This window comes from Heterodontus francisci, chromosome 32 (assembly GCF_036365525.1).
Source record: "Heterodontus francisci isolate sHetFra1 chromosome 32, sHetFra1.hap1, whole genome shotgun sequence".
NCBI lineage: Eukaryota > Metazoa > Chordata > Chondrichthyes > Heterodontiformes > Heterodontidae > Heterodontus > Heterodontus francisci.
Genome location: NC_090402.1, coordinates 7,649,706 through 7,674,174, shown reverse-complemented (window position 1 = coordinate 7,674,174; position 24,469 = coordinate 7,649,706). Strand labels below are relative to the sequence as shown.

The following is a 24,469-nucleotide window of genomic DNA, read 5'->3' as shown; positions in this document are numbered from 1 at the left end:
CCAAGTATTACTCAATTTGGTTGCTCTATATTGATTTTTTAAAATTCCCAACATCAAAATCAATATTAGACTTCAATATAGCATTAAAAATGATTGACAATCTAGTGATTCCCACCTCCACTTGCCTGGATGAGTGCAGATCCAACAACACTCAAGAAGCTCGACACCATCCAGAACAAAGCAGCCCGCTTGATCGGAACCCCATCCACAAACATTCACTCCCACCACCACCGACGCACAGTGGCAGCAGTGTGTACCATCTACAAGATGCACTGCAGCAACTCACCAAGGCTCCTTCGACAGCATCTTCCAAACCCATGACCTCTACCACCTAGAAGGACAAGGGCAGCAGATGCATGGGAACACCACCACCTGCAGGTTCCCCTCCAAGCAACACACCATCCTGAGTTGGAACTATATCGCCATTCGTTCACTGTCGCTGGGTCAAAAGCCTGGAACTCCCTTCCTAACAGCACTGTGGGTGTACCTACCTCACATAGACTGCAGCGGTTCAAGAAGGCAGCTCACCACCACCTTCTCAAGGGCAATTAGGGATGGGCAATAAATGCTGGCCTAGCCAGCGACGCCCACATGAATGAATAAAAAGAAGCTCACCAGTAACTTAGCAATCTGTATAACAAGCGGCTTTTCAAAACCCAAAGAAAGACTTGCATTGCTATAGCTCCTTTCATGACCTCAGGACATCCCAAAGTGCCTTACCACCAACGAAGTGCAATCACTGTTGTAATGTAGAAAATGCAACAGTCAATTTGCACACAGGAAGATCCCACAAACAGCAATGAGATCATTGAGTATTGCTGAAAAGAGAGACATTTTGTGGAAATTTTTTGTCTTGCACTTATCAGGACAATCCACAAGAATACCAATGTAAGGGAAAACAAAGAACACAGCAATCCTCAAGTTCTGTACTACCAAACAACCAAATGAAATAATTGTTTGTGTAACCAGATAATCTGTTTTTTAAATGATTTTGGTTGAGGGATAATTGAGAATTCCCCTGCTCTTTTTCCAAATAGTTCCGTGGGATCTTTTACATCCACCTGAGAGGGCAAACAGTGCCTTGGTTTAGTGTCTTATCTGAACAGCACCTCTGACAGTGCAGCACTCCCTCAGTACTGCACTGGGAGTGTCAGCCTGGATTCTGTGCTCAAGTCTCTGGAGAGGGACTCGAACCCACAACCTTCTGAATCAGGGATGAGAGTGTGACCCAGTGACCCCTGATGGATATTACTCTGATTCTGTATTCAGAGAGTTCTGTGTCCGTTGAACTTGACAGTGTTGTGGGTGCTTTCTATTTGTCCACATTTGGAGTACCTGGAGAAGCAGCAAATTCCCCGGACACGGCTGCACATCCTGTTCATCGATCACCAGAACCTCATGGCATAATGGCTGTTCCAAACAGCAGCCTGGACATTGAGGAGTTGGCAGCTATTTCACCATGGGGGCATCATGACCAGATCCTGTCTGCATCCATAGACAGACATGCACACCTTATAGCTGACCACGCACTTTAACCTGTCCATGATTTTAAAGAACGCATTAGACCTTTTACATAGACACATAGAAGTAAACAGGGCAACATCTGCACTCAATGTGAAAGTATTCAGTGCCCAGACATGAGCCTCCCAGGCCAATGACTCAAGGCTGATCTATTCTCTGCTTTAATACCCCATAAACGAGTGTTAGTTTAGCTGCGCTTGTGAGGGTTTGCTCAGAGTGTTGGCAATCCCTCCGACTCGTAATGAAGACATTCCATTGATTCAACTCCCAGCTGACAGACTGTAGCATCGGAATGGGAGGAGAGGGGGTTAGAAAAACATCTCCCATGCATTGGAAAATCTCCAGTCTGCACGCATCTCCTGTAAACTTCTTCCTTTCTACATCCTTGTCTCCACCTTTATAAACAAAAAGAGTCTCACAATGTTTCACTAAAGCACTTTGCAGCTAATGAACCATGGTCACTGTTGTAATTTGCTGCGTGAAAATTTTTCCTCATGTCACTTTTGCTTCTTTTGCTAATTACTTTAAATCTGCGCCCTCTCGTTCTTGATCCTTTCACGAGTGGGAACAGTTTCTCCCAATCTACTCTGTCCATACATAAGAACATAAGAAATAGGAGCAGGAGTAGGCCATTCAGCCCCTCAAGCCTGCCCTACCATTCAATAAGATCATGGCTGATCTGTCCCAGGCCTCAACTCCTCTTTCAGGTCTGCTCCGCATAACCCTCGACTCCCCGAGATTTCAAAAATCTACCTCCTTAAATACATTTAGTGACCAACCTCCACAACTCTCCGAGGCAGAGAATTCCAGAGATTCACCACCTGCTGAGAGAAGAAATTCCTTCGCATCTCAGTTTTAAATGTGTGCCCCCTTATTCTGTAACTATGTCCCCTAGTTCGAGATTCCCCCACCAGTGGAAACACATTCTCAATATCTACCCTGTCAAGCCCTCTTAGAATCATATATGATTCAATAAGATCACCTCTCATTCTTCTAAACTCCAATGAATAAAGGCCTAACCTGTTTAGCCGTTCTTGATAAAACAGCCCCTTCATCCCAGGAATCAGCCTAGTAAACCTTTTCTGAACTGTCTCCAATGCCAGTATATCCTTCCTTAAATACAGGGACCAAAACTGTACGCAGTACTCCAGGTGTGGCCTCACCAACACCCTGTACAGCTGTAACAAGACTTCCCTATTTCTAAACTCTAACCCCCAAGCAATAAAGGCCAAAATTCCATTCGCCTTCCTAATTACTTGCTGCACCTGCATGCTAACCTTTTGTGTTTCATGTACAAGAACACCCAGATCCCTCTGTACTGCAGTATTTTGTAGTCTTTCTCCATCTAAATAATAATCTGCCTTTTTATTCTTCCTACCAAAGTGGATTACCTCACACTTTCCCACATTGAACACCATCTGCCAAGTTTTTGCACACTTTAACCTATCTATATCCCTTTGCAGATTCTTTGTGGTCTCATCACAACATGCCTTCCCGCCTATTTTTGTATCGTCAGCAAATTTGGATACACTACACTCTGTCCCTTCCTCCAAGTCATTAATATAGACCCCTCATGATTCTGAATACCTCTATCAAATCACCTCTCAGCCTTCTCTTTGGAAAAGAGTCCCAACTTCTCCAATCCATCTTCATAACTGAAGTTCCTCAACCCTGGAACCATTCTCGTGAATCTCTTGTGAGTCTCAGATCTGCCCACCCACTGACTGGCTGAGAGGTCACTTTGGCCTTGGTTGAGGGCAGACAGGGGCCTTAGTTTCACACCTCATCAACATAATGGCAACTTTGACATCATAGCATTCCCTCAGTGCTGCCCTCCCCAGCCCCGACAGTGCTGTGCTCCCTCAGTACTGCCCCTCCAGCAGTGTGGCACTCCCTCAGTACTGATGTTTCAACTGTGTTCTCCCGTCCAACAGCGCAGCACTCCCTCACTACTGCCCTTCTGACAGTGCCACACCCCTCAGTATTGCACTGGGAGTGTCAGCCTGGATTATGTGCTCAAGTCTCTGGAGTGGAACTTGAACCCACAACCTTTTGACTCTGGGATAAGAGTACTGTCCACTGAACTACCACTGACCCCTGACAGCTATTGCTCTGATTCTGTTGTCAGAGAGTTCTGTGTCCCCTCACGTTGCCAGTATGGTGAGTGAGTTCTATTTGTTCACATCTATTTGAGGGGAGGTGGTGGTGTAGTGGTAATGTCAGTGGACTAGTAATCCAGGGCCCAAGCTAATGCTCTGAGGCATGGGTTTGAATCCCAGCACGGCAGATGGTGAAATTTGAGTTCAATTAAATATATCTGGAATTAAAAAGCTAGTCTAATGATGATGATGACCATGAAACCATTGTCGATTGTTGTAAAAACCCATCTGGTTCACGAATGTCCTTTAGGGAAGGAAATCTGCTGTCCTTACCTGGTCTGGCTTACATGTCACTCCAGACCCACAGCAATGTGGTTGACTCTTAACTGCCCTCTGAAATGGCTGAGCAAGACACTCAGTTCAAAGGGCAATTAGCGATGGGCAACACATGCTGCTCCTACCAGCCACAGTTACATTCCATAAACACTAATATCTGGTGGACCTGGAGAGGCAGCATGTTCTCCGGACCCGTCTTCTTCATCGGTCATCCAAACCTAATGGAAAATTGTCTGTTCCGAATGTTGGCCTGGTCATTGAGGAGTTGGCAGCTATTTGACTGTGGGAGCATTGTGGACAGATCCTGTTCCTATCCATCATCCATAGACAGACAAACACACGTAGAGGTGAATATGTGCACAAACACCCAACCACAGGCAGTCGTTGATAAGGATGCTGAGGGTGACTTAACACGGAAGTGACCCAAGCTTGGTCACATGTCCAGTCTGGAGTGACTGTGTTTAATTCTGGACAGTCCACCTCAGGGAGGCTGTATTGGCCTTGGGGGAGGGGGTGATACCAAGACTTAAATGGCTAAATTATGAAGACAGGTTGTATAAAGTGGGCTTGTATTCCCTCAAGTATAGGCTGGTCTAATCAGGGTGCTTAATTTGATTAAAGGGAGGGTAGGTGGAGACAAACTGTTTCCTCTTGTGGGGGAAGTCCAGAACAAGGGGGCATACACTTAAACCCAAAGACAGCACCTGCGACAGAGCAGCAGTCTCACAGTCCTGCACAGGAATGGCAGCCCCGGATTATGTGCTCCTGTCTCCAGAGTGGGGAAGTTTGAACCTGCACAGAGGATTCTGACACAGTGGCACCCATTGAGCCAAGGCCGCCACCTGAGTGGAATCAACCACTTTGATGTGGGAATGAGTGTACAGATCAGCCTGGGTAAGGGCAGCAGATTTCCTTCCTGAAAGGACCGTGATGAATCAGGTGGGTTTTTACAACATTGTGACATCTTCAAGGTCACTTTTACTGGTAACAGTTTTTAAAAATTTAACTTCTTAGACCATTTTAATTGGCAGTGGTGGGATTTTAACTCACATGCTCTGGATCACTAGGCCAGTAACATAACCACTACAGCACCACGCCCCATTTATTTCAGGTAAGGCTGTTCCAGAGCCAATTCTACACATCAACAAAACCAGCAGGTGGCACTGCAGCCTTACTTATGTGGACCAATCACCTCCAGCATCATTGAGGGCCAATCAGGAACTCCCGTTGGGGCAGCCACAGTCCTGATTCTCACCCCCACAGGCCTCATCCCTAACCCTTCGCACCCCCAGCGTCTGCTCACTTTTTACCCATTTTTCTTTTCTTTTGCTTTCACTTTCCCGGACCTGGCACTAGCCGCAAAACAATGTAAAATAATGCCGAAAGACCTGCGACCTGAAATTTACAGTTCAGTACAACACCCCTCTGATGGACCAGATTGCCGTTTATAAATTGTTGTTATGTGGGAACAGGGTTTGGCCATTCAACCATAAGACATCCCAAAGCCTGTTTTGCCCAATTCAGTACTTTTTGAAGTTTTGTCATGTGGGGAAAGGCCTGCAGCCAATTTGTGCACAGCAAGCTCCCACAAACAGCTATGTGATAATGACCAGAGAATAGATTTTAGTTTTTCTGAAGAATAAGTATTGGCCAGGACACTGGGGAGAACTTCCTATCTCTTTATTGAGATAGTGCCATGGGATCGTTTGCATCTACATGAGGGGGCAGATGGGGTCTCGGTTTAACATCTCATGCAAAAGGCAGCACCTCCGCCAGTGCAGCACTCCCACAGTAGTGGCAGCCTGGATTTTATACTCAGACCTCTAGAGTGAGACTTAAAGCCACAACCTTCATGACTCTGTCCAAAGAGTGCAACCCACTGAGCCACAGCTGAGGGGATCACATAGGCAGCTGGTTTGAGGCAGGTAGTCACAGCACCAGCACTGGTTCAAAGAGGTGGAATTGCTGCTGTACATAACCTTTTTAATTCTTAACAAAGTTATCCCTTTTCCTTCAATTTTGAATTACAAAGAAACAAGTTCAGGACAATGGGGTAAATGCAATGATTGGGGGCCTGCATGAGTCAGAGAATTGGGGTGATAGTGTTACTATGACCCTCACAACCTCTGGGATGGGATTCTCGGTGGCAACATCGGAGTTACACTCAGAACTTTTATTCTCTAGAAAAGATAAAGCTGAAGGGTGACCTGATAGAGGTCTTTAAAATTATAAAGGAGTTGATAGGGTAGACGTAGAGAGGATGTTTCCAAAATTAGGCGTCATAAAGATAAGATCGTCACGAATAAATCCAATCGGGAATTCAGGAAAAACTTCTTTCCCCAGAGAGTGGTGAGAATGTGGAACTCACTACCCCAGGGAGTGGTTGAGGTGAATAGTATAGATGCATTTAAGGGGAAGCTGGATAAACACATGAGGGAGAAAGGAATAAAAGGATTATGGCGATAGGGTGAGATGAAGAGGGGTGGGAGGAGGCTCGTGTGGAACATTAACACCAGCACAGAGCAAATGGGCCTCTTTCTGCGTTAGACGTTTTGTGTAATTCTCTGGCATTGTTTAATGCAGGTAGATGTTCGATGGCTGATGGAAAGCTCCAATCACAAGCATTTGCTTTGAATCTGGTTAAACTGTTCTTCACAAGAAGGCACTTACAGTGGCAATTACCCATGACAGGCTTGTCCAAATGTGGGCAGATTGAGAATCACTCCTGATCTTCACCCTTTCAGAGGCCCCTGTCTTTATATCCTTCCCCACTCCCCACCACCCCCCCTCCCCCCCCCCCACCTCACCTCTGTACTCGCTTAAATTCTGTTACATCTCTAATTTTATCCAGTTCTGATGAAAGGTTGTTGACTCTGTTTCTCTCTCCCAAGATGTTGCCTGACTTCCTGAGTGTTTCCAGCATTTTCTACGTCCCAGAGTACTTCAGGAAGTGGCCCTAGAAATAGTGGATGCATTGGTGGTCATCTTCCAAGATTCTATAGACTCTGGAACAGTTCCTACAGATTGGAGGATAGCTAATGTAACCTCACTATTTAAAAAGGGAGGTAGAGAGAAAGCAGGGAATTATAGACTAGGCAGCCTGACCTCGGTAGTGGGGAAAATTCTAGAGTCCATTATCAAAGATTTTATAGCAGAGCACTTAGAGAACAGTGGTAGAATCGGACAGAGTCAGCATGGATTTACAAAAGGGAAATTATGCTTGACAAATCTACCAGAATTCTTGGAGGATGTAACTAGTAGAGTTGATGAGGGACAGCCAGTAGATGTGGTTTATTTGGACTTTCAGAAGGCTTTCAACAAAGTCCCACATAAGAGATTAGCATGTAAAATTAAAGCGCATGGGATTGGGGGTAGTGGATTGCGATGGATAGAAAATTGGTTGGCAGACAGGAAACAAAGAGTAGGAATAAACGGATCTTTTTCAAAATGGCAGGCAGTGACTTGTGGGGTATCGCAGGGATTGGTGCTAAGACCCCAGTTATTCACAACATATATTAATGATTTAGATGAGGGAACTAAATGTAATATCTCCAAATTTGCAGATGACACAAAACTGGGTGGGAGGGTGAGTTGTGAGGAGGATGCAGAGAGGCTTCAGGGTGATTTGGACAAGTTGAGTGAGTGGGCTAATGCATGGCAGATGCAGTATAATGTGGATAAATATAAGGTTATCCACTTTGGTAGCAAAAACAGGAAGGCAGATGAGAGAGGGGAATATGGAACGAGACCTGGGTGTTCTCGTACACCAGTCGTTGAAGGTAAGCATGCAGGTGCAACAGGTGGTAAAAAAGGGAAATGGATGTTGGCCTTCACAGCGAGAGGATTCAAGTACAGGAGCAGGGATGTCTTGTTGCGATTATACAGGGCCTTGGTGAGGCCACACCTGGAATATTGTGTGCAGTTTTGGCCTCCTTATCTGAGGAAGGATGTTCTTGCTATAGAGGGAGTGCAGCGAAGGTTTACCAGACTGATTCCTGGGATGGCAGGACTGACGTATGAGGAGAGATTGAGTTGGTTAGGATTATATTTGCTGGAGGTCAGAAGAGTGAAGGAGGATCTCATAGAAACCTATAAAATTCTAACAGGACATGACAGGGTAGATGCAGGAAGGATGTTCCCGATGATGGTGGAGTCCAGAACCAGGGGTCATAGTCTAAGGATACGGGGTAAACCTTTCAGGACTGAGATGAGGAGAAATTACTTCACCCAGAGAGTGGTGAGCCTGTGGAATTTGTTACCACAGAAAGCAGTTAAGGCCAAAACATTGTCTGTTTTCAAGAAGGAGTTAGATATAGCTCTTGGGGCGAAAGGGGTCAAAGGATATGGGGGGAAAACTGGAACAGGCTACTGATTTGGATGGTCAGCCATGATCATAATGAATGGCGGAGCAGGCTTGAAGGGCCGAATGGCCTACTCCTGCTCCTATTTTCTATGTTTCTATTTTCTGTTTTAAGGTCGGGAATGTGCTGAAATTGCTAAACTTGTCCACCAGATGCCGTGTGCTTGGATTTCCTGATTAACTGAAGAGATGTGGACATTTAAGCAAGCAGAGGAACAATAAACCATTCAAACTGACCACCATTGGTCTCATCTTCTATATTCCTTCCCCAGGTTCCAGTTTTCTGTTGCTTAACTTTTTATTTTTGAGTTTAAATACGCGGGTGGAATCCTACTCAAGTAAAGCCAGGAGCATGGACGTAGAGTCGCCAACTCTGGTTGGATGTATTCCTGGAGGTTTCAGCACATGACACCTGCCACCAGTCGGTCCACCCCACACACTCCCACCATTGGTCACCTGTCACATCCATCATCACGGTGCCCTTTCCACGGCCAATCAGAAAGCAAACAGACTCTTCGTTAAACAATTGGATATTTCTTGGCTGTCAAACAACCTTATTTATCCATCTCCAACATCTTTTTCCATCTTACAGTTCAACGGAAATGAAGAAACATCCAATTCTTTATAATGCTCCTAATGTTTCTTATCCCGGAATTGCTTGCACTCATGTCTGGGAGATTAACCCTTTCATTCCTGGAGACTCCAGGACAATGGAGGGTTGGCAACCCAACATGGAAGCACTATGAAGTTTTCAATTGCTGTTTTCCTCCCTTCCCAATAGACTCATAGAGTTTAGCAAGATGGAAATAATTGGATTGAAACTATTCAGTTGTTCTTTTTTTAAAGACCAAACTCAATGCAAAGGTGAATGGAGTTCAACAAAGAAGGCTATTCGGCCCATCGTGTCTGTGCTGGCTCTTTGAAAGAGCTATCCAATTAGCCCTGCTCTTTCCCCACTGCCCTGATTATCTTTATTTTTCAAGTATTTATCCGACTCCCTTTTGAAAGTTATTATTGGATCTGCTTCCACCGCCCTTTCAGGCAGCGCGTTCCAGATCACAACATCTTGCTGTGTAAAAAAAAATTCTCCTCATCCACCCCTCTGGTTTGCTTGCTGCTTATCTAAAACCCTCTGGTTACCAACGCTCCTGCTGCTAGTTTATCGCACATTGGCTGCTGCGTTTCCGACATTACAACAGTGACCACACTTCAAAAGTACTTCATTGGCTGTAAAGCGCTTCGTGACGTCTGGTGGTTGTGAAAGGCGCTATATAAATGCAAGTCCTTCATCTGCCAAAACCCTTCCTCATTTTGAACGCCTCAATTAAATCTCCCTTTAACCTTCTCTGCTGTAAGGAGAACAAACCGAGCTTCTCCAGCCTCTCAGTGTAACTGAAGTCCCTCATCCTGGTTTGAAGAAAAAGAACCCATAATTTAAAAGGACGAATACCCTGAATCATCTTGAGTCATTTTATCTGAAATGCTTATCCCAGATATAACCAGACAGTGTATGCCTTAGGTATGTTGATTTAGTGTGCAAAAAGATATTGACTAATGTAATGATGACATCTTCTGTCTTAGGCTGTGGAATCATTGAGAGAAACTGAGGGTGTTGTAACCACAGAAACAATCAGGTGAACGGCACAGCCAGGCTGGATTTTCATTCTGGGGTTGGGACCCCAACGCCCGGATAATTTCTGGATCCCAACCCTGCGCCACATTATCTTCAAATGTAAATGATCTAATTGGGCCGGGACGAGTGTGACGTACAATCAGCGGCACTGGGGCCAACATGGAGGCGGGAAATGGCTCCAGACTGCAATGTTGAAAGGCAGACGGCAGCCACCACAGGCCTTGCTGTTGCCTTGCCGACTGGTGCTGGCAGCAGATCAGAGGGCCTGCAGTGTTACAGTGCAAACAAGTGGCCAAATGGCGAACAGGAAGGCAGGCGAAGTGCGATGCTTTGATCACAATTTCTTTGAATAGTCATCAACATCAGACAATATCCAACCACATTGCTCCAGACAGCTAATCACTTACATGTGCCAAACCTTTCCTCCCAATCTGCTCTTTGAGAATTCCCTTCTGACCCTCCCCAGCCCGTTAACAAACTCCTCAAGGAGCTTAACAGGCCATTAACTGGAAGCAGGTGAGTTCCTGGCTCCCCTTCCTTCTCTTTGAAAATTGCAGTGCTTTCCGGAGGCTTCAGCTTTTGGAGATGCCATCCGGGAATGCAATCTTCAATTTGTGCCCACACCTGTGCTCGCCCCCAAAGCGCGTTGAAAATCCAGCTCATTGTGTCTCTGTTGAACTCTGTGCTAGAGCAAATCAAAACTATCACCATCCTCTTCTCTCTCCCTAAAGTTTCTTTCTCTACTTCAAATTATTTTTCTATTTCTGACTCAACTACCCATCGTGTTTGCAAATACAGGCACCCTGATGGTGAAATATTTGAATGCCACTGTTTTATTGCTGAAGAAAACTGAAAAAGGTTTTGAGTGGGAAGGAAACAATTGGATGGATCTGTCCAAAGTAATTTCTCAAGTGACTCCATTGCATTGCGGAGGCTAACTCACCTTTTCAGCTGGTCAAAAATCTGCTCTTCACATTGAAAATAACCTGTCAAGACTGGAATTGTTTGACTGGCGATGGGATAGCAGAGACCCAATTTAGAGAATGTCAGCCGTGGATCAGTGGGTCGTACTCTTGCCTCTGAGTCAGAAGGTTGTGGGTTGGAAAATGGCGTTGAGGTAGAAGATCAGACATGATCTAGTTAAATGGCGGAGCAGGCTCGAGGGGCCGAATGGCCTACTCCTGCTCCTATTCCCTATATTCCTATGTTCAAACCCTGCTCCAGAGACCTGACCAGAAAAAGGTTAAGCTGAGACTCCCAGTGCAGTCGTGAGGGAGAGAGTATGAGACAGAGAGGGGGTATAAGAGAGTGTTGGGGGGGAGATGAGAGACAGGGTTGTGGGGGTATGAGATAGAGGGTAGGGAGAGTTTCAAAGAAAGCTGGAGAAGAGGGGTTTTTCATTGATTAACCAGTAATGGCCGTGTAATTCCTTCCCTTTTCATCCTTTCTATCAGTTTTTTACCTGCCAGGAAAGAAGCAAGAAAGAAGATTTATATTTCTATCGCTTCTTATTACAATTTCAAGAAATGTTGCAGGGCTCTCTGCGTGCATTGAGCAAAAATTTGTTATGTAAGCAAATATGGCAGCCACTTTGTGAACAGCAAGATGCCAAAATAGCATTGAGATGAATGATTGACCGGTTCAGTTGTTTCTGCTGGTGACGAGCAGGGGCGGATCATTGGCCAGGACAGCAGTGAACACCATTCTTCTTCAAGTATTGCCATGGGATTGTTAACGCCTGCCTGAACCCAGCAGACTGGACCCCAATATAACAGCTCATTTTCAAAAGTTGCTACTGCTAACAACGCAGCATTCTCTTAATATCGCAGTGGTGTGTCAGCATAGATTATGTGCTCATGCCCAAGCATGGAGCTTGAACCCACAACCTTCTGACTCAGAGGGAACTGAGCCAAGCTGAGACGAGAAAGAAAATGATTGGTTTTTTTTCTCTCTTGAAAAGAAGACCCCTTTCAAGGTCCAGACAACCCATTTCCTCCGCACTTTTTCCTCACTCTCCCGAATTAAACTCTTTTGACAGTCACAATGATACAAACACTGCTATATTTAGGTTTGGAAAAATGAGAAGAACATAAGAACATAAGGAATAGGAGCCTGAGTTGGCCATATGGCCCTTCGCGTCTACTCAATATTCAATAAGATCACGGCTGACCTTCTGCATTAACTCCATCTTCCCGCACTATCCCCATATCCCTTAATTCCCTCAGTGCCCAAAAATATTGATCTCTGTCATGAATATACACAATGACTGAGCATCCACAGCTCTCTGGGGTAGAGAATTCCAAAGATTCAAACCCTTTGAGTGAAGAAATTTCTCCTCATCTCAGTCCTAAATGGCCGACCCCTTATTCTGTGATTACAACCCCTAATTCTAGACTCTCCAGCCAGGGTAAACAGTTTCCCAGTATCGACCCTAACAAATCCCCTCAGGAAGGAAGAGAAATAGACAAGGGTTAAGCAAAGCAGCAGAAGATGTCATCAAATTGAGTAAGAGTGGAAACCACAAGACCACATTCCCATATAGGTTGAATACAACCAATCGCTGACCTGATTCAGAACCTAAGCCTGATATTGTGTAAATATAAAAGAATGTTGGAAATTCATGACAGGAAATGTCCTACTCCCCAGGCAGCCACCAAACTTAATCCTGAGGGTGCCATAGCTGTGACAAGGATTCCATTGCAAACATGGCCTGTATTTGCACATTTTTAATGGAATGACTGAATGTCAAAGTCTTGGAGAGGGTGCAGAGGAGATGCCAATGGTACTAGGGACGAGGACCTTTGTTATGTAGAGAGACTGGAGAAGCTGGTGTCGTTCTCCTTAGAGTAGGGAAGGTTAGAAGACATCTAATGGAGGAGTTCAACATTATCGGGGGTTTTGATAGAGTAAATAAGCAGAAATTGTTTCCACTGGCAGAAGGGTTGGTAACCAGAGGACACAGATTTAAGACAAGCGGCAAAGAATCCGGGTGGAGATGAGGAATTTTAAAAAAAATCACGCAGCAAATTCTGGAATGTACTGCCTGAAAAGGTGGTGAAACAGATTTCATAATTACTTTCAAAATGGAATCGGATAAATACTTTCAGGGGAAATATTTGCAGGGCTATGGGAAAAGAGCAGGGGGAGGGGGGCTAATTGTATAGCTCTTCCAAAGAGCCAGCACAGGCATGATGGGTCAAATGGCCTCCTGCTGTCCTGTAAGATTCTATGACTCTACGAGCTGGTTCGTCAAGTTCTGTAAAGAGAAAGGGCAGGTAAGTGTTTTTTTCATTCTGTCATGGGATGTGGGCCTTGCCGGCAAGTCCAGCTTTCATTGCCCATCCTGAATTGCCCTTGACAACTGAGCAGCTTGCTAGGCCATTTCAGAGGGCAGTTAAGAGTCAACCACATTGCTGTGTGTCTGGAGTCACATGTGGGCCAGACCAGGTAAGGATGGCGGATTTCTTTCCCTAAAGAACATTAGTGAACCAAATGGGTTTCTATTCAATCAATAATAGTTTCACCTTTACTGAGACTAGGGCCGGGATTTTACAGTAGGCAGATGGGAGCGGTGTCAGGGATCCGACCCATATTTTGCAGGTCCCCGGGCTTCAATTGGTCTGAGGCGGGACTTCCACCCACTTGAGATAGGAAGTCTCGCCTAATAGAACTGCTGGGGCAGCTCTTAGTCCCAGCAGCGCCACCAGGAGCGGTGGCCACTGCTGGGATTGCAGCCCAGCATGAAGACAATGTGCCTAGGAGCTGGGATGGCAGGTAAGTTTTGGTTGCCTCACCGGGGGTAATTGGTCAGGCCCCGGCTAAGCAAAGGTGGTCGATTGGGGGGAAGGTGTGGGCGTGTTGGGTCTTGGAGGTGATTGGGTTACGGGGGGTGGTTCTCCATCGGGCACAGGGTGCCCTATCATGAGGGCCACCCCAGGCCGCTTGGAAGCCACCTGGTTTTGTCAGGTGGCTTCCTCGGTCCTTGGCCAACCGACCAGCCACACGTAAAATACACGTGGAGGCAGGCGAAGGCCCTTAAGTGGCCGTTAAGTGCCCACTTAAGGGCCTTGATAGGCCTGGGGCGGGTGGGCTGTTTATCGCCCCCGCCACCCTACGTAAAGTGGCAGTGGAGGCGGGAGCGGGTCGGGAAGGCCTCCCGGAGCCTCCCGTTCCATTTTATGCCACCCCCCTGCCACCATCCTGCTCATCGGGGTGGTGTAAAATTCTGGCCTAGCTTTCAATTACAGGCTTTTATTAATTAATTGAATTTAAATTTCATCAGCTGTCGTGGTGGGATTTAAACCCATGTCCCCAAGGCATTAGCCTGGGCCTCTGGATTACTCCAATGCCACCATCTTCAGGGATAGATGCTTCTGTAACTGGGAGCAAAATGGAAACCCACCTTTCCTCATTACTGATGCTGAATTCCTGCTTTTATTTCGGAACGCTGAGTGTAGAACAGGGTCATGGAGAAGGACGGCACAATGGGAAGGGCAAGGGTCCATAATGAACCTCTCAAGGTGGGCTTCCAAAATCCTATGGTGAAATCTGAGCAGGATGTCAGTATTTCCTTTTCTATCCAAATAGGACACAGCACTTCTGTGTGCTTCAAATGACCAAGGTCACTGAGTTACAGCTTGGTGAGTGAAAACACAAAAACTCATCCCCAAAAACCCATCTGGTTCACTAATGTCCTTTAGGGAAGGAAATCTGACATCCTTACCCAGTCTGGCCTACACGTGACTCCAGATCCACAGCAATGTGGTTGATTCTTAACTGCCCTCTGAAATAGCCTAGCAAGCCACTCAGTTCAAGGGCAATTAGGAGTGGGCAACAAATGCTGGCCTTGCCAGCGACACCCACATCCCATGAAAAGAATATAAGAATTAGTAAAGATCCTTTATTTCCACGTAATAAGAATCGAATTTGTTTTATTCAGACTCTGTAAATCAATGGCTAATGATTTAGTTGCCACCTCACCAAGCTCAAATGGATGACTTTGAGTGAAAGACATTGATGGTGTCAGGCAAACCCCCCACCTACCAAGACTGAGGCACCCATTATTTCACCACATGAACATTAAAACTTAAAATTGCAAGCCCCTGACTGGAAAGACATTTTTGTATCATAACTAGCAGTGTTGGAACAAAAGGGACCCAGTCGTTGCTTCCCCAATACACAGAAGAAGTAGTCAAAAGAGTTTTAGTCACATGACTAGCTGGCTGGAGTTTTTTTGAATTTGAACTTTCAACAAAGGATTTTGAACAGACAAAGCCGTGTGCTCATGGAGTAAAGATCTCTCTTGGAACCGAAGCAAGAATTACAGCCTCTCCTGCCTGCTTCCATCTCCTTCCCACGGAACTGAATCTTGTGAAAACACATGAAACTTAAAGAGAGAAAGGTTACCTACATGAACAAGGTTTTAAGAAGACTACTGGGCCCCAACAAAAAGCAACACTACTTACAAAAGGACGACAGTGAGCTCGAAGCACTGGAACAAGATATTGCCTCAAACCCCTCTCTACTATATTTTCCTCTTCTCTTTTCTGTCTCCATCTGCATGTGATATCGTGGGTGCATGCTAATGTGGGCACGTTGTATATCCGTAGGCATCAACCATATTAGAATTTAAGTTTTAATAAAATTTCATCTTCTTTAAATCTGAGAAAGCCTGTGTGAATTGGTTTTTTTGTTTTACAATTGGAAAACTGTGAACAAAGATTCACAGCGAGGAAGAAGGAGACTGAGTGAGACCGGCGGTGTTTAAAAAGAGCAGCGACAGTGCGCCTGAGTTTTGGAAAAAAAGCCAACAGTGACATCACAGGAGAGCTGCAAGGTGATTGGTTGGTGAGTAGCAGCTGTTAGAATATCTTAAAAAAATAAGGGGTAAGTTTTGTTTGTTGAAAATAAAACCTCTGGTGATAAGGTGTGTACTACTAAAGTGGTTTTTTTTAAGGACTTTAGATTGGAGTGGGCAGAACAAGGCCCCTAGTATAATTAGTATTTTTTAATTAAGGGAGTAACTAATTAACCTAAGGGTAAGTCATGGCAGGAGAGCTCAGCCCCGTGATATACTCCTCCTGCGCAATGTTGGAAATCAGGGACGCTTCCAGTGTCCCTGATGACCATGTGTGCAGGAAGTATATCCAGCTGCAGCTACTGGCTACCCGCATTACGGAGCTGGAGCAGCGGGTGGATTCACTGTGGAGCATCCACAATGCTGAGGAAGTCATAGATAGCACGTTTAGTGAGGTGGTCACACCGCAGGTAATGGCTGCACAGGCAGAAAAGAGATGGGTGACCACCAGACGGAGTAGTAGGCGCGGGCAGGTAGTGCAGGAGTCCCCTGTGGCAATCCCCCTCTCAAACAGATATACCGCTTTGGATACTGTTGGAGGGGATGACCTCCCAGGGGAAAGCAGCAACAGCCAAGTTCGTGGCACCACAGAGGGCTCTGCTGCACAGCAGGGGAGGAAAAGGGTTGGAAGAGCTATAGCGATAGGGGATTCTATCGTAAGGGGTGCAGATAGGCGTTTCTGTGGCCACAAACGAGACTCCAGGATTGTATGTTGCCTCCTTGGTGCTAGGGTCAAGGCTGTCTCGGAGCGGCTGCAGGACATTCTAAAAGGGGAGGGTGAGCAGCCAGAGGTCGTGGTCCATATTGGTACTAACGACATAGGCAGGAAAAGAGATGAGGTCCTGCAAAGTGAATGTAGGGAGTTAGGCAGAAGGTTAAAAAGCAGGACCTCTCGGGTTGTAATCTCAGGATTACTCCCTGTGCCACATGCCAGTGAGGGTAGGAATAGGAGGATTAGGCAAATGAATGTGTGGCTGAAGAGCTGGTGTAGGAGGGAGGGCTTCAGCTACTTGGATCATTGGGATCTCTTCTGGTGCAGAGGTGACCTGTACAAGAAGGACGGGTTGCATCTAAACTGGAGGGGGACCAATATCCTTGCGGGGAGGTTTGCTAGCATTACTCGGGAGGGTTTAAACTAGTCTTGCAGGGGAGTGGGACCCAAAGTAGTAGTCTCTCAGATGAGATAGTTGAGGCAAATGCCGAGGTTAAAGCTAGCAAGTCCAGTAGGCAGGCCGGGCAGGGGCAGGACAGGGAGCGTGGAAGGTCTGAAAGGCTAAACTGCATTTACTTTAATGCAAGAAGCCTTACAGGTAAGGCAGATGAACTCAGAGCATGGATCAGTACATGGGATTGTGATATTATAGCTATTACAGAAACGTGGTTGAGGGATGGGCAGCTCAATGTTCCGGGGTGCCGATCTTTCCGGCGTGACAGAGGTGGAGGTAAGAGAGGAGGGGGAGTTGCACAATTGATTAGGGAGGACATCACGGCAGTACTTAGAGAGGATATCCCGGAGGGAATGTCCAGCGAGGCCATATGGGTAGAACTTAGAAATAAGAAAGGGGTGATCACTTTGATGGGATTATACTATAGGCCCCCCAATAGTCAGAGGGAAGTGGAGGAGCATATATGTCGGGAAATCACAGATAGGTGTAGGAATTATAGGGTTGTAATAGTAGGTGATTTTAACTTCCCTAATATTGACTTGGACTGCCTTAGTTATAAGGGATCAGTTGGGGAAGAATTTGTTAAGTGTATCCAGGATAGTTTTCTGAAGCAGTATGTGGATAGTCCTACTAGAGAAGGGACTACACTCGACCTCTTCTTAGGAAATGAGGATGGGCAGGTGGTTGATGTGTCAGTGGGGAGCACTTTGGGACCAGTGACCATAACTCTATTAGCTTCAAGATAGTGATGGAAAAGGATAGGGCTGGTCCTCAGGTTGAAGTCCTAAATTGGGGGAAGGCTAATTTCGATGGCATCAGACAGGAACTCTCAAAAGTTGAATGGGAGAGGCTGTTTACAGGTAAAGGGACGTCTGGCAAGTGGGAGGCTTTTAAAAGTGAGATAGGAAGAGGTCAGGGCCAGCATGTTCCTGTTAGATGGAAGGGCAAGGCTGGCAAGTTTAGGGAACCTTGGTTGACGAGGGATATTGAGGGTCTGGTCAGGACAAAGAAGGAGGCATATGTCAGGTATAGGCAGCTGGGATCGAGCGAGTCCCTCGAGGAGTATAGGGGATGTAGCAGTACACTTAAGAAGGAAATTAGGAGGGCGAAAAGGGGCCATGAGATTTCCCTGGCAGATAAGATAAAGGAGAATCCTAAAAGATTCTATAAGTATATTAAGAGTAAAAGGGTAGCTAGGGAGAGAGTAGGTCCCCATAGGGATCAGTGTGGCAATCTATGTGTGGAGCCACAGGAAATGGGCAAGGTCTTAAATGAATATTTCTCGTCCGTATTTACCATGGAGAAGGTCATGGAAGCTAATGAGTTCAAGGGAGGGAACACTGAGCATATCAACATTACAAAGGAGAAGGTATTGGAGGTTTTGAAGCGCATTAAGGTGAATAAATCCCCAGGGCCTAACCAGGTGTATTCTAGGATGCTATGGGAAGCAAGGGAGGAGATTGCTGGGGCCCTGGCAGAGATTTTTGCATCATTGTTAGCCACAGGTGAGGTACCGGAAGACTGGAGGATAGCTAATGTTGTGCCTTTATTTAAGAAGGGTAGCAGGGATAAACCAGGGAACTACAGGCTGGTGAGCCTTACATCAGTGGTGGGAAAGTTATTGGAAGGTATTCTGAGAGACAGGATTTATATGCATCTGGAAAGGCATGGTCTAATTATAGGTAGTCAGCATGGCTTTGTAAGTGGGAAATCATGTCTCACGAATTTGATTGAGTTTTTTGAGGAGATGACCAAGAGGATTGACGAGGGCAGGGCGATGGACGTTGTCTACATGGACTTCAGCAAGGCCTTTGACAAGGTCCCGCATGGTATGCTGGTCAAGAAGGTTTGAACACATGGGATCCAGGGTGAGCTAGCAAACTGGATACAATATTGGCTTGGTGATAGGAGGCAGAGGGTGGTAGTGGAGGGTTGTTTTTCAGATTGGAGGCCAGTGACCAGTGGTGTGCCGCAGGGATCGGTGCTGGGCCCTCTGTTGTTTGTCATATATATTAATGACTTGGATGTGAATGTAAGGGGCATGATTAGTAAGTTTGCAGATGACACCAAAATTGGTGGTATAGTGGACAGTGAAGAAGGTTGTCTAAGGTTACACCAGGATATAGATCAACTGGGAAAGTGGGCAAATGGAATTTAACGCAGACAAGTGTGAAGTGATGCATTTTGGGAAGTTAAACCAGGGCAGGACATATACAGTGAATGGCAGGGCCCTGGGGAGTGTTGTTGAGCAGAGAGACCTTGGGGTGCAAGTACATAGTTCCCTGAAAGTGGCAACACAGGTAGACAGGTGGTGAAGAAGGCGTATGGCATGCTTGTCTTCATCGGCCGAGGCATTGAGTACAAGAGTTGGGATGTCATGTTACAGTTGTACGTAACATTGGTTAGGCTGCATTTGGAGTACTGTGTGCAGTTCTGGTCGCCGCACTACACGAAAGATGTGATTAAGCTAGAGAGGGTGCAGAAAAGATTCACAAGGATGTTGCCTGGTTTGGAAGGCTTGAGTTTTAAAGAGAGATTGGATAGGTTGGGTCTATTTTCCCTGGAGCGAAGGAGGCAGGGAGGGGACATGATAGAGGTATATAAAATTATGAGAGGCATAGATAGGGTAGATAGCCAGAGTCTATTTCCCATGGTAGGGGTGACTAAAACTAGAGGGCATAGATTTAAGGTGAGAGGGAGGAGGTTTAAAGGGGATCAAAGGGGTAAATTTTCACACAAAGAATAGTGGGTATCTGGAATGAGCTGCCTGAGGAGGTGGTGGAGGCAGGAACAGTAGCGACATTTAAGAGGCATCTGGACAGGTACTTGAATGAGCAAGGCATAGAGGGATATGGAATTAATGCAGGCGGGTGGGATTAGTATAGATAGGCATTATGGTCGGCATGGACGCGGTGGGCCGAAGGGCCTGTTTCTATGCTGTACTACTCTATGACTCTAAAAAAGGGGAGCTCAAAACACAGTGTGTTTAAAATTAAACCCTGTACAATAAGACCAGGTGAAGATAGGAACAGACCCCGAGACACATTTCTCACCTGGTCCTAACAATGGGAATTTAACAATCTTTATAATGAGCAAATTCTTTCTTCTGACTTTAATCCATCCACAGATACAGTCTAATTCCCTGTCAGGCCCCACTGTTTATTCAGCATTCAAATGGCCCATAAATGATTCCTGTGATTATGCCTCTATCTGTAAGTCTATTCCATGTAGTGATTATCCTCTGTATGAAGAAAATCTTCCTGATGTCGATCCTAAATCTGCCCTTTACTAGCCTTGACCAGTATCCTCTTGTACGTTTTATGCAGTTAATGTTGCTAATTATCTTACATTCCTCTGTAGGATGACCTCCTTTCATGGCTGAAAAGAAAGACTTGCATTTATACAGTGTCTTTCACTACGGACATCCCAAAACGCTTTACAGCCAATGAAACATTGTTGAAGTGTAGTTAGTCACTGTTTTAATGTAGGGAAACACAGAAATATGAAAATGACCCAATAATATGTTTTAGTGATGTTGGTCGAGGGGTAAATATTGGCCAGGACACTAGGAAGAACTCTCTTGCTCTTTTTCAAAATAGCAGGCGTGGGATCTTTTATGTTCTCCTGAGGGGGCAGACAGGGCCTTGGTTTGACGACTCATCCAAAAGACTGGGTAGCACTGCCTCACTACTACGCTGAAGTGTCAGCAAAGATTATTTGTTCAAGATTCTGGAGTTGGGCTTGAATCCAAAAGGTGTGAACTATTTCTTTAGATTGGAAAATTGCGTGTGTCACTATTATTTAAGAAAGTTGAGAGAGGGAAACCAGGGAATTATAGACCAGTTAGCCTAACATCTGTTGACTGAAAATTGCTAGCATCTATAATTAAGGATAGAGTGACTAAAGACTTTGAAAATTTTCAACTGATCAATGAGTACCAGCATGGATTTATTTGTAAAGGGTAGGTAATGCCTTATGAATTTGATTGAATTCTTTGAAGAGGTGACTTAATTAGTGGACAGGGGAATATCTATGGATGTTGCTTATATGGACTTCTGGAAGGCATTTGATAAAGTCCCGCATAAGAGACTGTTAGCTAAAGTTGAAGCTCCTGGAATTGAAGGCAAATTATCGACCTGGTTAAGAAATTGGCTGAGTGGCAGGAGACAGAGAGTGGGGATAATGGGCAGATACTCTAATTGGCAGAATGTGACTTGTGGCATCCCGCAAGGATCTGTGTTGGGGTCTCAATTATTCACTTTATTTATTAATGACTTAGATGATCGGAAAGAGAGACAGATATCCAAGTTTGTAAGTGACACAAAGATAGTTGGCATTGGAAGCAGTGTAGATAGAAGCATAAAATTGCAATGAGATATTAATAGATTAAGTAAAAGGCCAAAACTGTGACAAATGAATTTCAAAGTAGGCAAGTGTGAGGTCGTCCACTTTGGACCTAAAAAGGATAGATTGGAGTATTTTATAAATGGTGAAAAGCTAGAAACAGTGAAGGTTCAAAGAGACTTAGGGGTTTATGTACATAGATCATTAAAATGTCATGGACGGGTACAAAAATAATCAAAAAGGCTACTGGACTGCTGGGCTTTATATCTAGACTAGAATATAATGGGGTAGAAGTCATTTAAAGTTATACAAAATCCTACTTAGACCACACCTGAACTGAGAGCAGTTCTGGGCACCACATCTTAGGAAGGACACATTGGCCTTGAAGGGAATGTAGCAAAGATATACTAAGATGATACCTGGACTCCAAGGGAGGGTTACACAAACTGGATTGTATCCGCTGGAATTTAGATGATTAAGGGGTGATTTGTTCAAAGTTTTCAAGATATTAAGGGGAACTGATAAACCAGATTGGTGCCAGCTGTGGCGCAGTTGGTAGCCCTGACACCTCTGAGTCAGATGGTTGTGACTTCAAGTCCCATTCTAGGACTTGAGCAAAACAATCTAGGTTGACACTCCAGTGCAGTACTGTGGGAGTGCTGCGCTGTTAGAGGTGCATTTTTAAGATGAGATGCTCAACTGAGGGCCTGTATGCCTTCTTGGGTGGATGTAAAAAAAAATCCCATGGCACTGTTTTGAAGAAGAGTAGGGAGTTATCACCAGTTTCATGGCCAATATTTATCCCTCAACTAACATCACTAAAAACAGATTATCTGGTCATTATCACATTGCTGTTTGTGGGACTTTGCTTTGTGCAAATTAGCTGCTGCATTTCCTACATTACAATAGTGGCTGGCTGCACTTCAAAAGTACTTCATTAGCTGCAAAGTACTTTGGACATCCTGTGAACATGAAAGGCGCTATATGAATACAAGTCTTTCTTTCTTAAGATAGAAACTATTTCTGCTGTTTGAGAATCTAGGAACAGGGGACGCAGTCTAAAAATTAGATCCAGACCTTTCAGGAGTGAAATTAGGAGACACTTCTACACACAAGGGGTGGTAGAAGTTTGGAACTCCCTTCCACAAATGGCAATTGATGATAGATGAATTGTGAATTTTAAATCTAAGATTGATAGATTTTTGTTCAGCTAAAGTATTAAGGGATATAGGTCATAGATCATGCAGTCCATGATCTCATTGAAAGGTGGAACAGGCTTGAGGGGCTGAATGGCCTCCTCCTGTTGCTATTTACTTTCTTAAGCAACTATTCAAGTTGTCCTAGCACCTTCAAGCGGGACATAGCATTGAGGAAGAGTTATAAAGTTGGTCATTGAACTGGAATCTTGGATGAGAAGGTAACTGCTGCCAACGCTTGTCCCACTGGAAGCCCCGCCCCTCCCCGTACGCAGCGACGTCAGCGGTTTGTTGCGCGGTGACGTCACGCGCAGTGTGCGTGGCCTCGTTTCGGGAGCCGTTTGCCCCGAACATGGCGGGCGCCTCCGGCTGAGGGAGTGCGAGAGACGGAGAGGCGGCGGCTTCCAGCTCAGGAACGTCGCCCGCCCCCCTCATCCACCTCCCCGGGGGGCAGGAAGAGAAATATGACTGAAGGGGCCCCGGTGGGAACGGACTCGGCCCGAAACAGCGCCCCGTGAGGGAAACCGAAGGGTTCTCACTAACCCTTCCCGGGCTGTGGGAACTTTGACCCCCCCAGCCTGTGACCCGTCTCTGACCCCCGAACTGGCGACCCCCTATTTGGTCCTAGCCTGACCCCCAACCTGTGATCCCCCCTCTTTGACCCCGAGCCCCCCTTCTTTGCCCTAGGCTTTGACACACCCCCAGCCTCTGACTCTCAATTTCCCCAGGCTGTGACTCCCTCGCTGGTCCCCAACCTCTATTCCCCATTCCCCGCCTTCTCTAACTTCCAGCTTGACACCCTCCCCTCCAGATCCTGGAACATTTATCCCCACTCCTTCCATCGTTCCATTTGCTCTTCACGATCCCCCCTCCCCTCCCCTCCCCCTCTTATCCCCATCACTCAGTTGTAAAAGGAGTATACATTCTTTAACATTTTTTTATTACTTGGACCTGGAGTGGGTTAATTTATGGGGCAACAACCAGGCAAAGTTCTTGCGGACCAAAGGAGGCCGGCTCTGCCTGCGCTGCATTTTATCAAAGGAGGAAGGAGAGAGGCAGCCAAACATGGAGCTCAGCATTTCAATGTGTTTGTGGAGCACGGTAAGGAGATGTCTGACAATTGGGGACACTTGATTGTAGCTGGCAACTGTCCCTCTCCATCAACCAAACAAACCGCGGTTTAAAGTTAGTGGAATCAATCAGTCCAAATTCTGTTTTATAACCTGGGAGGGAGGAAGGTGGGATGGGTTATGCTCCAGAATTGGAGGCCACTGATTATGACCAACATAATGTATAAATTAAATTCAAAGTTTGTTACCAGAATTTTGGGATTGTTGCTGATTTTTTTGCTGATCACCATCTGTGATTCTATCCAGTTTTCTGTTGAAAATTGCAAACTAGTGCTATTGATCATAACCATTGTGGTGGCTGCTTTCAAATCGTTATTGTACTCATATGTACAAGTCTGTTCCTGCTGCAATTTGTTGGATGAGTGGGAGAGCAAAGGTACTTCAGCCACTAGACTTGAACTCTGTCCGTGCGAGGTTATTTGCTCACTATTGCAAGAGATTCTTCCATTCTTACGATAGTGCACAATTATTTTAAAACTTTAGAAGAAGCATCCCCTCAGCAGCAGCTCTAATGAGTGGTAGTGCTTTGAGGTACAGGTGCAACTGGAGGAGGTGGCATATTCAAGAAGCAGTGAAGCTGAGCCTAGAGGGAGTACTTTGAGAGTAAAGTACATCCTCTTTGTACAATTTGAAAACACAGAGGAACTCTTCAATTTAATCACTTGTGTTTTTTCTCCAATGGAATTGTACTGTGATTTTCACTCATAGTTGCATAGAATTAGCTAGTATTTATAGCACAGAAACAGACCAGTCAGCCCAATAGATCAATGTTGGTGTTTATGCTGCAGACAAGTCACCCAACTCCCCCCCCCAATCCTACTGCAGCT

General features: G+C 45.6%; 1 protein-coding gene across 1 annotated transcript in view; it reads left to right on the top strand.

The window, feature by feature from the left end:
- The first annotated feature begins 22,842 nt into the window (after positions 1-22,842).
- Positions 22,843-24,469, top strand: part of abl1 (c-abl oncogene 1, non-receptor tyrosine kinase) — a 199,941-nt gene continuing 198,314 nt past the window's right edge. The window contains exon 1 of the mRNA XM_068012142.1: positions 22,843-23,613. Coding sequence (XP_067868243.1) covers positions 23,481-23,613 — 133 coding nt within the window. The 5' untranslated portion in view covers positions 22,843-23,480. The remainder of the gene's footprint in view (positions 23,614-24,469) is intronic.